The 17,376-nt window shown below is 35.4% G+C and overlaps 1 protein-coding gene across 3 annotated transcripts in view; it reads right to left on the bottom strand.

Moving 5' to 3' along the window:
* ATRN (attractin) overlaps nt 1-17,376 on the bottom strand; it is a 251,559-nt gene that overhangs the window by 12,415 nt on the left and 221,768 nt on the right. For 2 of the 3 annotated variants that reach the window (XM_077112624.1, XM_077112643.1), the window contains exon 25: nt 7,584-7,645. In XM_077112624.1, coding sequence (XP_076968739.1) covers nt 7,584-7,645 — 62 coding nt within the window. Of the gene's footprint in view, nt 1-6,750; nt 6,953-7,583; nt 7,646-17,376 lie in introns of those variants that run through there. The other variant, XM_077112634.1, reaches the window with a different exon arrangement.

Genomic DNA, 17,376 nt, shown 5'->3' with positions numbered 1-17,376 from the left:
GCCCTAGGGGTGGCAGAGATGAGGACTCTGGTGTCACAAGAGGTCTCTCTTGGGACTACCCTCACTACAGCTATAAAACAATGTTCGGAGAGGTCTTCTTTCTCACCCCTGAGGCCCAGGGTAGAACTCCTGTCTTCAGTGCACACTGTTAAAAACGCCAAATACCCAGTTCCTCCCACTTGTTCCAGCTATAAGAAGTGATGCGAACAGCACTCCAAAACAGTGAGTGCTCCCTCAAAGCTGAAATGTGCATGATTTCTCTAGTTATCTCAAAAAAAGGTAGCACCGATACTCTTTTTTTTTTTTTTCCTACCATTAATCTGGGTACAGGTGTGGCTGTAACTCAATGCTCATCCTACTGTAGCCCCTCTTAACAACTGTTTTCTCTATCTTTCAATCAAATGTAATTTTTAATAACTTTTTATTTAGTAATATATATATATACTACTCAAAATTTCCCACTTTAAACACTTTCAAGTGTACAATTCAATATTACATTCATGATACTATGCTAACACCAACATCCACACCCCAACTTTTTCATCACTTCAAACACTAACTCTGTACCCATTGAGCAATAACTTCCTCTTCCCCTCCACCCTGACTCCTGGTAACCTGTAATCTACTATCTGTCCCTATGAAATTTGCTTATTCTAGGTACTTCATATAAATGAGAGCATACATTATTTGTCCTTTTCAGTCTGGCTTATTTCACTCAACATGATTATTTTTAAGGTACATCCATGTTGTCGAATGTATCAGAACTTGATTTCTTTTTATGTCTGAATACTATTTGAATGTATGAATATATCACATTTTATCTATTTATCTGCTGATGGCTACATGGATTGCTTCTACCTTTTGTAGAAAACCAGTGTTTTCTACAAACACTGGTGTAATCATAAATGTAATTTTAAAAAACATTTTATTATCTGGTTTTCTATTTAACCAGCACCCCTTGTTAATAAAAATGTTTATACAGTTAAACCACAGGAAAATAACGCTTGCTCATAGCAATGCACTATATAATCTTGGGAAGCATAAAGCCTCGTCTATATCTCCTCCTACTACTATTTTTTTAGGGTATATCCTTAGATCTTAAATTATTTCATCAAAGGGGATGAACACTTAAACATGATAGAATATACACACATACACATATTTAAATGTAATTTTTTTAACAAATATAATTTTAAACATATTATATCACGGAAATTTTCAAACATACACGAAACTAGAGAGGATAACCTAGTAAACTTCCTATATGTCCTTTACTCAACCTCAACAACTATTCACATTTTGCCAACGTCATTCAAAGATCTTTTTTTTTTAATGTTCAAAATGAGAATTTATTTACTAGTCAGGAAAACTTCACATTTCAGTGAAATAAATCAATCTTTAAAAATATAAAACAATTCCTATTCTATGGTCAACAAGAAGAGGAAAAAAAGGACATGTAAATGAGGCAGTTAGGCTTGCTTAGAAAACCAAATTAAACTAACACATATATGCAAATAAACTACTGAGGAAATGTATGATAGAAAGTTTCTTCTTAAAAAAAAAAAAAGGCAGAAAGACAGTTCCTGTCAATATTCAGAGCTTCCCTAATACAAAGTTGTATTCAAAGCTCATTAAAAATCAACATGGGGGTGGGCCGCGGTGGCTCAGCGGGCAAAGTGCTTGCCTGCTATGCCGGAGGACCTCGGTTCGATTCCCGGCCCCAGCCCATGTAACAAAAACGGAGAAACAGAATACAATAAAACAAGAAAATGTTTAAAAATGTTTCCCTTTCTTCCTTCCTTCCTTCCTTCTATCCTTCCTTCCTTCTCTCTGTCTTTCCTTTAAAAAAAAAAAAAAAAAAAAAAAAAAAAAAAAATCAACATGGACTGTGTGGGTGACAAAGAAACTTCAGGTGGTATTATTAGAGTCAACATCCATTCAAGACCAATTAAAGAAGTGATTAATAATGCAATGATGATAATACCGAACAATGAATCTTAAGACATACTTAAGTGAGGTGCATAGCAGTGGCTATTTGTCAATACTAGACACCGCTGAATGTAACTACCTTTCTCTTTCCTCCTTGTCCATTACTGAAAAGGCCTCACAAAGCAGATGCCCTCCTCAAAGATCATTCTTAACAGAAAAGAAAAGAGGTGTATTTCCTTTCAGCATTAGGACTCTAGCCCCAGGCTATGGCCCTCTTTCTTCCTTCCTTTTAACTGTGTACCTAAGGAAAACAAGAATCCTTTGGCCTTTTTATTGTAAACCTGTCCCTTCTTGTCTGAGTCTTATACTTTCCTGAGAACCCTCTGAATTCATTACTTAGTCTTTTTTCTACTTTTTTGTATATGTCTTTTGAAAACTTGTCTGAGAGCTCAGTGTTAAGGGACAACAGTTTGTTTCTCACTAGTTTAACTGTAATTGCACAGCTAGAATTCGATTTGTACTTCTTGGTCAAAATTTAGGTCTAGAGGGCAGGACCTCACATCACTTCTACCTTCTGAAAAATGAAATGGTCACAAGGCATGGATTTTCTAAAATGTCTGCTGTTGTGGTTCAACATATGAAATCAGTCAGTGCAATATACCACATAAATAGTATGAAGGAAAAAACCCATATGATCACCTCAATTGACACATAAAAGGCATCTGAAAGGGCAGTGCAACAGTGGCTCAGTGGCTGAATTCTCACCTGCCATGCAAGAGACCAGGGTTCGATTCCCGGTGCCTGCCCATGCAAAAAAAAAAAAGGCATCTGACAAAATCCAGCTCCCTTTCTTGATAAAAACACTTAGAAAAATAGGAACAGAAGGTAACTTCCTCATTATGATAAAGGGCATGTATGAAAAACTCACTGCTAACATTATACTTCATGTTAAAAGACTGAAAGCTTTCCCTCTAAGATCTGGACAAATCAAGAATGTTCGCTGTCACCATTGTTACTTAACATTGTACTGGATGTTCTGGTCAGGGTAATTAGGCAATAAAAATAAGTAAAAGACATCCAATTGGAAAGGAAGAACTAAAACTTTCACTACTTGCACACAATATGATCCTATATATAGAATGTCCTGAAAAATTTACAAGAAGGCTACTAGTCAATAAACAAATTTAGTAAAGTGGTGAGGTACAAGATCAATCTGTAAAAAGCAGTAGTGTTTCTATACACTTCTAACGAACAATCTGAAGAGGAAGTCAAGAAAAAATCCATCATAATAGCAACTAAAAGAGTGATATATCTAGGAATAAATTTAACCAAGGATGGAAAACTGCAAAACACTGCTAAATGAAATAAAAGAATACCTAAATAGAAGGATATTGACTAAATATTGTCAATATGTCGATTCTACCCAAAACGATTTACACATTCAACACAATCCCAGTCAAAATTTCAACAGTCTTTTTTTGCAGAAATGGAGAAGCCGAACATTAAATTTATTTGGAACAGTATGGAGCTCCAAATAGCCAAAACTGTTTTAAAAAAGAATGAAGTTGGAGGACACACACTTCCCAATCTTAAAATAAGATGTATTACAAAGCTACAAGGGTAAAAATGGCATGGTGTTGGCACAACATACAGACTAATGGAAATGAATCGAGACTTCACAGACAGCCCTCGCTTTGGCCAACTGATTCTTGTCAAGAGTGCTAAATCCATTCAATTGGGAAAGATCAGTTTTTTCAGCAAATGGTGCTGGGAAAACTGGATATCCATATGAAAAAGAATGACAGTGGACCCTTACCTCATACCAAATATAAAAATGAACTCAAAATGGATCAAAGACCTAAATATAAGAACCAGCACTAAAAAACTCCTAGAAGGAAATGTAGGGAAGCATCTTCAGGAGCTTGTTTATGGCAATGGTTTCTTAGACATCACACCAATAGCACAAGCAACAAAAGGAAAAACAGATAAATGGGTCTTCATCAAATTTTAAAACTTTTGTGCATCAAAGGACTTCATCCTGAAAGTTAAAAGATCATCTACTGAATGAGAGAAAATATTTGGAAACCACCTTCCTGTTAAGGGTTTAATATCTATAATATATAAAAAAATCCTTAAACTCAGCAACAAAAAGTCAAGCAACCCAATTACAAAATGGGCAAAAGACATGAATAGAAATTTTTCCAAAGAGGATATAAAAATGACTAAAAAGCATATGAAAAGATGCTCAGCTTCACTAGCTATTAAGGAAATGAAAATTAAAACCACAATGAGATATAATTTCATACCTACTACAATGGCCACTGTTAAACAAACAGGAAACTACAACTGTTGGAGAGGATATGGAGAAATAGGAATACTTATTCACTGCTGGTGAGAATGTAAACTGGTAAAGCCACTGTGGAGGACAGTTTGGCAGTTCCTCAGAAAGCTAAGTATGAAGTTGCCTTATGACTGGCAATCTTGCTCCTCTGTATTCACCCAGAAGATCTGAAAGCAGGGACACGAACAGACATTTGCACACCCATGTTTATAGAGGCATTATTCACAATTGCCAAAATATGGAAACATCCCAAGTGTTCATCAACAGATGAATGGATAAACAAAATATAGCATATATATATATATATATATATATATATATAATGAACTACTTACTATTCAGCAGAAGGAAGGAATTTAAACCTGAAGCACGCAACAACATGGGCGAAACTTGAGTAAAAGTCACAAGACAAAGATTCTTGGAATACTAAATGTGGTAGTTAGGTTCGGGGGTCATCTTGGCCAAGTGCCTAGTTCTGTTGCTGTGGACATGAACCAATGGCATGCGAACCTCATCTGTTGCTGATTACATCTGCAGTTGGCTTTGTTTGATTTAATTGGCTGGATGCTTAAATGAGAAAGCTCAAAGCAACACAGCCCAAGCGGCTCAGCACACTTCATCTCAGCACTCGCAGCTCAGCCCAAGCCTTTGGAGATGCTGAAAGGAATCACCCTGAGTAAAGCTCGTTAGAACCCAGAAGCCTGGAGAGAAGGCCAGGAGAGATCGCCCTGTGCCTTTCCATGTAAGAGAGAACCTCATATGAAAGTTAGCTGCCTTTCCCCTGAAGAACTGTACATTTTTAACTAAATAAATCCCTTTTTATTAAAAAGCCAATCCGTCTCTGGTGTGTTGCATTCTGGCAGCCTTAGCAAACTAAAACACTGAATTTGCAAGACTATAAGATGATTGTCTGACCCCATTCTGGCGACTCTGTCGAAGATGGCTGGTGTCCCTGAATCCTCTGCATGGCACTCGGCAGAATTAAAAAATGTTGGGAAGGGGCAGGAAGAGATTTGGGGATTTTAATTTTTCTGTGGTAACAGAGAGAGAGGGTGATTTTCTTTTGGAATCTACATTTCTGTAGAAAGAAGAGATTTATTTATGAGTGGGAGGAAGTTCATCAAATTTCCAGCATTCCATTTTGCTGGCTCTGTGTCATTTGGAATTGGAGGTCCTGTGGTGCCCACTAAGTTCCAATGAGCTAACCTGGGTATCCTCTGAGAAAAGGAAATAACATCAAATGCCTGGTCTAATGGATGATGAGATATTAGTAATATCCTGTATTGATTCACTGACTAATTTCTAGAAGTTTATCTATTTGGAAAAATAATAAAGCTATATCCAGGTAAGATTTGAGATGGATAAAAAAAAGACCTAAATGCTAAAAAACAACAATTGATAAAATACTCTAGAAGAAAATATAAGAAAAGACTGGCAGATCTGCATGGTGGAAAATACCATAAGTAGGATTAAAAGACAAACAACTGATTGATACGTGCACACACATGGGTTAATAATAGTCACAAAATGTAAAGAACTGCTATATTTCAGTAAGAAAAAGCAAACATCCAGTAGAAACATGGGTAGAGGATATGAACAGAAAATTCAAACAAGAACTATCTGAGACCAGTAATATCACTAATAATTAAAGAAATCCAAATTAAAACAAGAAACCACTGGCACCTACTAGACTGGCAAAATTAAAAAGAATGACCATTTTTAGTGTTAGGCTCATTTCTGTTGTAGAAGTGTAAGTTCATGCAACTGTTCTGAGGGGGCATTATGATTTGGCAATTATAGTAGGATAATATAAGACTATTTCAGATAAATATTCACAGAAAAATGCAAAGACATATGCAGCAAAAATTTGAGGACAATCTTAAAATCAGTCCACTAAAGGGAATGGTTAAATTAAATATGGTACATTTAGACTATGAGAAAAGCTGTTAAAAAAGAGTGGAGAGATTCTCCACGTGGAAAACTTAACCACAAAACACTGATTAAAAAAGCAAGTTATAGAAAAAAAAAAGCAAGTTATAGAACAACATGTAAGAGGGCAATCCATTTTATAAAACTGAAGAACCAGAAAAAAACACAACTTATATGTAGTGTATTTGCACAGAGAAAAATTTTTGGAAACATAAACATCAAATTATTAGTGATAATTTCTAGAAAGTGGGATTAGAGTGAGTTCGAATTTTTACTTTATTTCTATATATTGTTTGAGGTTTTACAATGAGCATGAATTACTTTTGGTATTTCATAACTTAAAAATTCCTACTCATCATGTTAATAATCTATTTTAAAAAGTCTTAATGATAATTCAATATTACTGCTTTAATCATACCTTTTATGTTGCTCCTATAAATTTTTTCCCTTTATATTATCTATATCACTGCTGCATGACAGAAATGTAATGTAGCTATATATCTAATTTCAAATATTCTAGTAGCCACATTCAAAAAAACAAACATGTGAAATTAATTTTACCAATATATTTTTATTTAACCCAAGATAGCCAAAATATAATTTCAATATGATCAATATGAAAATTATTGAGTTATTTTACATTCTTATTTTGTATTAAGTTTGAAATTTGGAGGGTAGAGGTAATGGTTGGATGAGGTGATGTAAGACAGTAAATCCTCATCTTCTAAAGTAGGACATCAATAGAAACCTTTACTGAAAAATCAAGAAACAGTATAAGCACAGAGAGGTAAAAAACAAAAGCAGCTAAAATAATTTAATTTGGGAGGAACGAGGGATAGGAATGAGTATGGCAAGATGTCATTCTCTTCTGCTATAAGCAGCGTAGCACTTAATTGTCTTTTACAATTCTTTTTAATAGTATTCTCATTTTAAAAATTACACTAAAAACAAAAAAGAGTGACTAAAAGAGATAACTCCAGTGGACTAACAGATTATTTTCAGTCTTAAAACTGGATCACCTGAAACATTTCCTGAAGAAGACAACATATATACGTAGCTCACATCGGTAACCAATTATTAATGAAATGTTATTTTAGTCCCAAGTTTTCCCCATATGAAGAATCAAATTATCAATAATTTAGTATAGGGTACATGAAAAGCTGCCTCAAAAGCAAGTCAGAACATACAGACTAAATGCTTTCATTTTATCAGTTCAGGCTGAATTTACACAATTGTAACTGACACATAATTTTTCAGGAACATTAAGTTTGACCTCCTGTGAAAACACAGTATAATTCTTTTATCTTTTATGAGTTGATACTCAATTAATAGAATTAAGTGCCTGAATGAAGAGAACAGATACAGTTTGTATAAGCAAAATTACCTGAAGAAAGTCACGAAGAACTGTACCAGGTCCATAAAATTGCTGTGCTGGGAGAAGGCAATCTGTGACAGAAAAGCACACAGCATGATTATGTAGGTTAAGAAACAGCACTATTAACTCAGCCTTCTCATTTCGAGTGTTAAATGGAAAGACACATTTTACATTTTAAAGAAGAAATTAATGAATTTTTTTCATTTTAAAAAAGTGCCCTACCCCTTTAGTTTCAATTCAACTTTTCTTGCTTAGTTGCTAACAAAATTAGTGTTCTGAGACTTCAGCGCAACTTTCTAAAGTCTCCCTCTGCTCTTTTCATCTTTTAGTCTGGTCCTGAAGATCTTTCTGACTCCTACTTTTTAAAACTCCAATGATAGGCAAGTCAATGTGCTTGCTACTTCCCTGTGCCTTCATCCCAAACAAAATACTCTTCTTGTTTCTTTCAAATTCGAATTCATGGGTACACAGATTGTTCAATGGTTAGAATGCCTGCCTTCCATGTGGGGGACCCGGGTTCGATTCCCATAACATGCACCCAAAGAAAAAAAAAATTCCAATTCATGAATCTACCTCAAAGAAGATACACTCATCTTATGCCTTTCATTCCTAGTATTTTATATACTCAAGAGTGTACTCACTTTAAGATAATACCCATTTTCTTATTGGGTAAGAAATAAGGGTCTACCTACATTTGACAGTCAATATAGCATAAGTTGGAACTCATATTGTTTTAATATACAGTTGATAGTCTTTATACCAAGAATCTAATAAAATCCTTAATATATTTCACCAAAGTTAAGGCAATGTCTACTGAAGAGGCATTATATTGTGTACTACTACTACTGAAAAAAAAAAACAACAAAAAACTACTGCCAATTGAACTATAATACAATGCTTTTTAATCACTGACTGTATGATGCATCGTGATTTCAGAGATATTAGGATATGAAAAAATGTATGCCTCAAAATTTATTAAACATGAAAACTCTGTTCTTTTTTTTTTAAAACTTTTTTATTGTATAGAATAATATATATACAAAACAGAAAACTCTGTTCTTATTATCACCTACAATATATATAGCACTAGCCAGATGTTATAACGTATTTCCTACTTTTAGGGAACATAGCTGTCTTGGGAGAGACATGGTAATATAAATGAAAGAATTATTGAATAAGGTGATAATTGTAGCAATACAGACAGTAAGTATGACAAGAACAGTCAGCATCTTGTTTTCCTAATTTTATCAAACCCCCTCCCCTGCCATAACAACTCCCATCTTATGGCAATGTCAGAAAAGTGCTGAGCTCAGGGCCCAGCACAACAATGGTGCTGTGCCTGTACTCTTTTTATGGCCAGACCCACAGAGAAGTAAAAGGGGAGGCTTCTGCTGTTTGCCTTTTTGATGGTCCTTATTTTTTTTCACATTCCATAAATAAGTAAAGTCCTAACACTGCCTATTTAGACCATAAAATATTATGGGACATGGAATCTGAAGTATTTTTATCCTCCCTCTAGCCATCACTTATAATGAGGAATTCAGAGTTACACAGATTTCCTATAACAGATAGGATAAACCCACTTTTCTTGCATTAATTTACAATGGCGGTACCCAGTTCCAGGTAAAAAAATTCCTTGAGAGAAGGAAAGCTATGGAATGTGGGACACAGTCCTCACAGAAAAGCTTTTAATAAGATCAGAGAAGGACAATTATGTAAACAACGTTATTTAATATTGGGGAATGAAGATTCCAGGTTACAACAGATAAAGAGGGAGGGAGAAAGATTCCAGTCCATCCCAGCTGTGTTCAGATTTTAATCTCTTGAAACATTAGTATGTCATAAGTGTAAAAAACAATCTGATGCTAATGGCAACCTTCTTGAGGACCAAGCAGGCGCCCATGTGTCCTGTGCCACATAACTCTTGCCAGCACAGCAACCCGAATGCTGGGACCCCCACCAATCATGCAAATGGGCCCTTCAGCCTGATTTCTGGCCAAAGCACAGCCACACCAGATTCATACCCCATTTATAATTAAAAAGAACCTCATATAAACAGGCTGTCAATGTGGCTGGTACCCAACACTCAGGCATTACTCTAGAGAGGGTCCTCTTTTGTTGAGTCTTCATCATCTAAGTCTCCATAGTTACAAGGCCAGGTGGGGAAGCAAAAATCAACATTAAAAATGTTTGTGAATGGACTGACCACTAGAAACATCTAGCCCCGCTTAACACTAGCATATAGCCTCACCCACTGTGTCAGTCTCTGACAGAGTGATGAACATATTGTATAATCTGAGATACTTCTGAGAGTGAAAGGGAGTGTTAGTAAACTACTCTGAAAAGAAGTAAGAGAGGACTTTGGGAAGACTGATGAGGCTTCTAACTTGTTTTTTAAAATCATCCTGTGCAATCAAATTTGAAGTGAAGGACCCCATTATCACACTGTCATTATCTCTGAACATCATCTACACAACTGAAGCCACACCTCTATCTCTTTAATTCGCTCTATTTTTCTTCACAGCCCTTATTTGCTGAATAAATGAATATTTTTCTTGGAAAAACTATGATCTCCTCCTTCTGAAAACCTCAGTAAGACCTGATTGCTCTTTCTTTCTTCTAATCTTCTAAAAGATTAACATAAACATTTTCCATTTCATTTTTTCAAGGTACTCCAGTCAGACCTTTCTTTCATGATTTATTATGAAAATGTTGAAATGGATTTCCTGATACAGGGCAATAAGGTTTTTCCTGATACAAGGCAACATGGACTTCCTATACTAAATTTCTATTTAATACAAATAAGAAAAATTTCATTGTAATTTATAAATTAAAAATCCCACTGGCATTAAAATGTTGGAAAATAGTAGATGTCAATTGTACACTTCAGAAAATCTAGAATTTATGCCCCCCTACATTTCTATAACCTGACTCCAAATCAACTTCAAACCTCATCTTTCATTTCAGGGCTACATTTTATCTGCAATTCCAAAAGTAAAAACAAACAAACAAACAACAAATAATTCTGTAAATCAAAGTTTTTGTATAACTCATTTGGTGGCAAAACATGACATGATCTGATGATATGCAATTTAGTCTTTTTTATCCCAGCGTAAAACACTTATGTTTTGCTACAGAAATATTAATATATTTGATTATGGTGTGCTTGCACAGGGATTTTGGATAGGAAAATTGTGGAACTGCACTTCCCAAGTACTAACTGTCTGCTTCTATCAAACAAGTGCCTTCAGTTCGCTGTACAGTTGTCTATGGTAGATTGAACTGTGTACCCCAGTTTGGACATGTTCTTGTTCTTGATGTGCATTCTGGTGCGTGTGGAACCACTGTAAATAAGATCTCTTCAAGATGTTACTTCAGTTAAGATGTGGCCCAAATGAATTAAGTTGGGTTATAATCCAGATTACTGGAGTCCTTTACAAGCAGAATAAAAGTCAGATGGAGAGAGAAGCCATGGGGAGCAGTCAGAAGCTGGAAGTCAACAGAACTCAGAGGAGAAAGAAGACATCACTATGGGCATTGCTCCATGTTGGAAAAGCAAAGGAACTCCAAAAACTGCTGGCTAGTTAGAAAATACCCACCCAAGATGAAGCAAGCATTCTAACTTCTGAAATCATGAATCAATGAATTCTAGTTATTGGAAGATGGTGAAATAGGATAGGCCAAGTTCACCCCTGCTCCAAGGAACACCTAGACAAATAACAGGAAAACAACCAAGACAACAATTTCAGGGTGCAAATGACCAGACAGGGTCTTCTATACCAAATGTGGAGGTCCTGGATGACAAAGTTGAGGAATTGAGAAGTAGATAACCCGAGACCATCCAGCTAGTGCAAAAAGCCTAACGTGCCCCTTTCCAAGCAGAGGCCCAGAGCCCTCTAGAGTGCACGGACAGGGAGATGTAGACTAGGAAGGAAGACATGCTAATGTAAGAATCATCAGTGTCCCATAAGGAAAAGAGAAGAGTAAAGGCTGGGAAGATTTGTTGAGGAGATAATGGGGGAAAATTTCCCAACCCTTATAAAATAAATAAATATGAAAATCAAAGAAGCCAAAAGAACCCCAAATAGAATAAATCCAAATAGCCTACTCCTAGACACACCCTAATCAGTCTGTCAAATATTACAGAGAAGCAGAAAATCCTGAAAAGGGCTAGAGAAAGATGATCTACTATATACAAGGGAAACCATTTAAGACAGAATTTGGATAACTCAATACGTAACATGGAGGCAAGAAGGCAGTGATATGATATATTTAAGATTCTGAAAGAGAAAGACTTAAGACTTCAAGACTTAAAATTTTCACAGACAAACAAAAGCTGAGAAAATTCGTCAAAAAGAGACCACCCCTATAAGAAATACTATAGGGAGTTCTGCCAGCTGAAAAAACAAGACAGGAGATGGAGGTCTAGAGGAGGCACAGAATTGAAGAGTATCGACACGGGTAACTTAAAAGGTTAAAAGGAGAAAGAAGGAAAAGAATATATAGATCTGACAAATAAAATCCAAAGGATAAGATGGTAGATTCAAGAAATGCCTTGACAGTAATAATTTTTTTTTTTTTTTTTTTGGCATGGGCAGGCTCCAGGAATTGAACCCAGGTCTCTGGCATGGCAGGCAAGAATTCTGCCACTGAGCCACCACTGCACCGTCCTGACAGTAGTAACTTTGAATGTTGATGGACTAAACTCACCAATAAAAAGATACAGATTGGCAGAAAAGATTAAGAAATATGATCCATCCGTATGCTGCTTACAAGAGACCCATCTTAGACCCAGGAATATAAATAGATTGAAAGTGAAAGGATGGAAAAAGATGTTCCACACAAGCTATAACAAAAAGAAAGCAGAAGTAACTATACCAATACCAGACAAAAAGACTTTAATATAAAGAAGTCGTAAGAGACAAAAAGGGACACTACATATTAATAAAAGGGGGAATTTACCAAGAAGAAATAATAATCATAAATGTTTATGCTCCCAATCAAGGAGCTCCAAAATACATGAAGCAAACCCTGGCAAAACTGAAGGAAGAGAGAGACATTTCAATAATAGTGGGAGACTTCAATATATCACTCTTCTTTATAGAAAGAAAAACCAGACAGAAGATCTGGGTGAGAACTTAATTTGATAAATGATTTAGACCTAACACATATATAGATCGTGATACCCCAAAAAGCACCAGATATACATTATTCTCTACTGCTCATGGAATGTTCTCCAGGACAGATCATATGCTGGGGCACAAAACGGGTCTTTGTACATTTAAAAAGACCGAAGATATCCAAAGCAATTTCTTTGATCACAGTGGAATGAAACTGGAAATCAACAACCACCAAAGAACCAGAACTTTCACAAATATATGGAGATTAAATAGTGCACTCTTAAACTATCAGTGGGACAAAAAAGAAATTGCTAGATAAATCAGAAACTATCTGAAGACTAATGAAAATGAGAATATAAAGTGTCAGAACTTATGAGATGCAGCAAAGGCAGTGCTGAGAGGGCAAGTTATTGCCCTAAATGCCTCTATTTCTAAAGAGCAAAAATCGAGGACTTAGCTTCTAACCAGAAGAACTACAGGAAGAATGGCAAACTAACCCCAAAGCAAACAGAAGAGAAATAACAAAGATTAAAGCAGAATTAGATGAACTGGAGAACAAAAGAAAAATAGAAAGAATCAATAAAACTAAATGTTGGTCCTCTGAGAAATCAATGGACCCCTCACTAGCCTGACAAAGAAAAAAAGAGGATGCAAATAAACAAAATTAGAAATGAGAGTAGGGTTGTTACCATGGACCCTGAAGAATTAAAATTAAATCATAAGAGGATACTATGAACAATTATATGCCAACAAACTGGACAACTTAGATGAAATGGAAAAATTCCTAGAAACACACGAACAAGCTACATGACTCAAGAAGAAATAAAAGATCACAACAAACCAATCACAAGTAAAGAGATTCAATCATCATTAAAAATCTGCCTACAAAGAAAAGCATAAGGCCAGATGGCTTCACAGGGGAATTTTATCAAATATTCCAAAAACAACTAACAACAATCCTGCTTAAACTCTTTCAAGAAACTGAGGAAAAAGGAAACACTACATAACTCATTTTATAAAGCTAACATAACTCTAATACCAAAACTGGGTAAAAACACTATAAGAAAGGAAAACTATAGACCAATCTCTCTAAAGAATACTGATACAAAATTTCTCAACAAAACACTAGGAAAATCAAATCCAACAAAATATTAAAGAATTATACACCACAACAAAGTGGGATTTATACCAGGAACACAAGGGTGGTTCAACACAACAAAATCCATGTAATACAGCACATTACCAAATCAAAAGGGAAAAGTCACATGATCACCTTGATTGATGCTGAAAAAGCAATAAAAAATGTGACATTTTTTTCTCATAAAAACACTTCAAACAGGAGGAATCGAAGGAATCTTCCTCAATATGTTACAAGGCATATATGAAAAACCTGTAGCCAGCATCATTCTCAATGGTAAGAGACTGAGAGCCTTCCCCATAAAATGAGAAACAGGATAAGGAAGCCGTCTCTCATCATTACTATTCAACATTGTAGTAGAAGTTCTAGCTAGAGCAATCAGGCAGAAAAAGATATAAAAAGCATTCAAGTCTGAACGAAAGAAGTAAAACTTTCATTTGCAGATGACATGATCCCATACTTAAAAAATCCTGAGAAATCTACGACAAAGCTGCTTGATCTAATAAACAAATTCAGCAAAAGTGGCAGGATATAAGATTAATGTACAAAAATCAGTAATGTTTATATACATAAGCAATGACCTACCTGAGGTGACAATTATGGGAAAAATTCCATTCAAAATAGCAACAAAAAGAATCAAGTATCTACAAATACCTAGGGCAATATATAGGATTCCACAAGGGTTTCAGGAACTAGAGTAACTTTCCAGAAACCTACAACCTCCAGATGGGTCCCTGGACCAGATAAGTCCTGAAACCTAGCTCAGCCTCTCCAGAACATCAGATAGTTCCATCTCCCTACCCCATACTAGTGACAGACCTTTCCAATATCAAAAATTTGAATTGCCATAGCCCAAACACCCCTAAAGAGAGGTATGGAAAGATCAAAGGTGATGGTGGAATTATACATAGAAGATAGAACTCAACAAACGAATATGAATGCTGAATCATTAAATTGATATCTCCTCTAGTCTCCAGTATTTTAGAGCAGCTAGAAGTAAAAATCTAAAATTGTGAAACTGTAACCCATGTCAAAGTCTGAAATATGTTCTACAACTAATTGTGGTGCTGTGCTTTGAAATTTATAGCTTTTTTGTATATATGTTATTTTTCACACAAAAAAGAAGGAAAAAAGTCGATTTTGATGATAAAAAAGTATTTAAGTCCTATAGCCTCCATATTCTGGAGCAGCTAGAAGGAAAAATATGAGAGAATTGTATGGTAGCCCATGACAAACTCTGGGATCTGTCCTACAAGCACTTTTTGAAGAGTGCTTTGAAAATATTGCTTTTTTATTTCTTTGCCCTGTATATATGTTTACTATAAAATAAAAAAGCTAAAAAATAAAAGAATCAAGTATCTAGAAATAAACTTAACTAGGGATATAAATGACCTATACACACAGAAAATTATGTAACACTGCTAGAAGAAATCAAAGAAGATCTAAATAGGTAGAAAGACATTCCCTGCTCATGAATAAGGTTAAATGTAGTCAAGATATGATTTCTACCCAAATGGATCTACAGATTCAATGTAATACCAAACAAAATTCCAAAAATCTAATTTGAAGATTTGGAAAAGCTAGTTATCAAATTCATTTGGAAAGGAAAGAAACCTCAAATAGCTAGAAAATCCTAAAAAAGAAGAATGAAGTGGGAGGATTAACACTTCCTGACTTTAAAGCCACAGTGATGAGAACAGCATGATACTGGCACAAAGATAGAAGTATTGACCAATGGGATCAAATTTAGAATGCAGAAATAGACCCATCAAATCTATGGTCAACGGATCTTCGACAAGGCCCCCAAATCCACTGAAATGGAACAAAACAGCCTTTTCAATAAATGGGTATTTTTGATATCAATAACCAAAAGAATGAAAGAGGATCCTTACCCGTAATACATCAACTCAAAGTGGATTAAAGACCTAAATAAAAGAACCAGTACCATAAAACTCCTAGAATAAAATGTAGAGAAACATCTTCAAGGCTAGGAGGTGGCTTCCTAAACTCTATACCCAAAGCACAAGCAACAAAAGAAAAAACAGATAAATGGGAATTCCTCAAAATCAAATGCTTTTGTGCCTCAGAAGACCTTGTCAAAAAAGTGAAGAGGCAGGCAACTTAATGGGAGAAAATATTTGGAAATCACGTATCGGAGAAAAGCTTGATACCCTATATACAGAAAGAAATCATACAACTTAACAACAAAAGAATCAACAACCCAATTATAAAATGGGCTAAAGATATGAATAGGCATTTTTCCAAAGAACAAATACACATGGCTAAAAAGCAAATGAAGAGATGCTCATTTTCATTAGATATAAGGAAAATGCAGATCAAGACTACAGTGAGATACCACCTTACACCTATTAAGAGTGGCTTCTATTAAACAAACAAAAAACTACGGATGTTAGAGAGGATGTGGAGAAACTGGGACACTTATGCATTGCAGTGGGAATGCATAATGGTCCAGCTGCTATGGAAAATAGTCTGGTGGTTCCTTAGAACCTGATGACCTAGCAATACCACTACTCAGTAGGTACCCAGAAGAGCTGAAAGCAGTGACACCAACAGACATTTGCACACTGATGTTCATAACAGCATTATTCACAATTGCCAAAAGACGGAAACAATTCAAGTGCCAATCAACAGACAAGTGGATAAACAAAATGGTATATACATAGGATGGAATATTATATAGCAATAAGATAGACATCCTGAGCCACATGACAATATGGATGAATGTTGAGGACATGATGCTAAATGAAATAAGGCAGACACAACAGAATAGATACTGTATGATTTTGCTTTTATGACGTTGGCAAAGGTAAACTCAGAGGCTTGTAATACAGAATATAGGGGACCTAGAGATACACAGAAGTTAGAGATGGGTATACAGTTAGCTAATTAGGTTGAACTTAAATAAGGGAAAGGATAGAAGTAAAAGCAGTTCATTAGTGCATCTATAAGTAATACTGCAACACTGAAGGTGAACTTGATTGAAAGGGGTTGTATAAAGCCATGTATCCCTCCAATTAACACTACAAATATAAATAAGTTCTTGCATGAACTACCTTAAAGGTATGAATCTTGTACAAAGAGTACAGGGTATGGGGTGAAAACTATTATCGCATGCTATGGACTATATTTATAGGAAGACATCAACAATACCATAGCACTATGAGGGGTAAATAATTAGGAAGGATAAGAGTTAAGGAGAGGCTTTGGATTTTCTATCTGGTGAGGGTATATTTATTGGTTATTTTTCTCTTGGGAGCAATGAAAAAAGTCTGAAATTGAGAGCAATGATTATACCACTAAGTGAAGATAATGTGGGACATGGGCTGTTGATTTTGGACATTATTCATGATGCCCAATGGATGGAGGTAGCTGAAGGATACACTGACTGAGAAGTAGAATGGCCAACTATGGTATATATATGATTGAACATTGTTCTGCTACAGAAAGGAACGAAGTCATGAGGCATGCAATGATGTGAATGAACCTGGGGGATATTATGTGATGCAAAATATGCCAGAAATAA

Source organism: Tamandua tetradactyla, chromosome 1 (assembly GCF_023851605.1).
Source record: "Tamandua tetradactyla isolate mTamTet1 chromosome 1, mTamTet1.pri, whole genome shotgun sequence".
NCBI lineage: Eukaryota > Metazoa > Chordata > Mammalia > Pilosa > Myrmecophagidae > Tamandua > Tamandua tetradactyla.
This window is presented reverse-complemented; position numbering and strand designations above follow the sequence as displayed.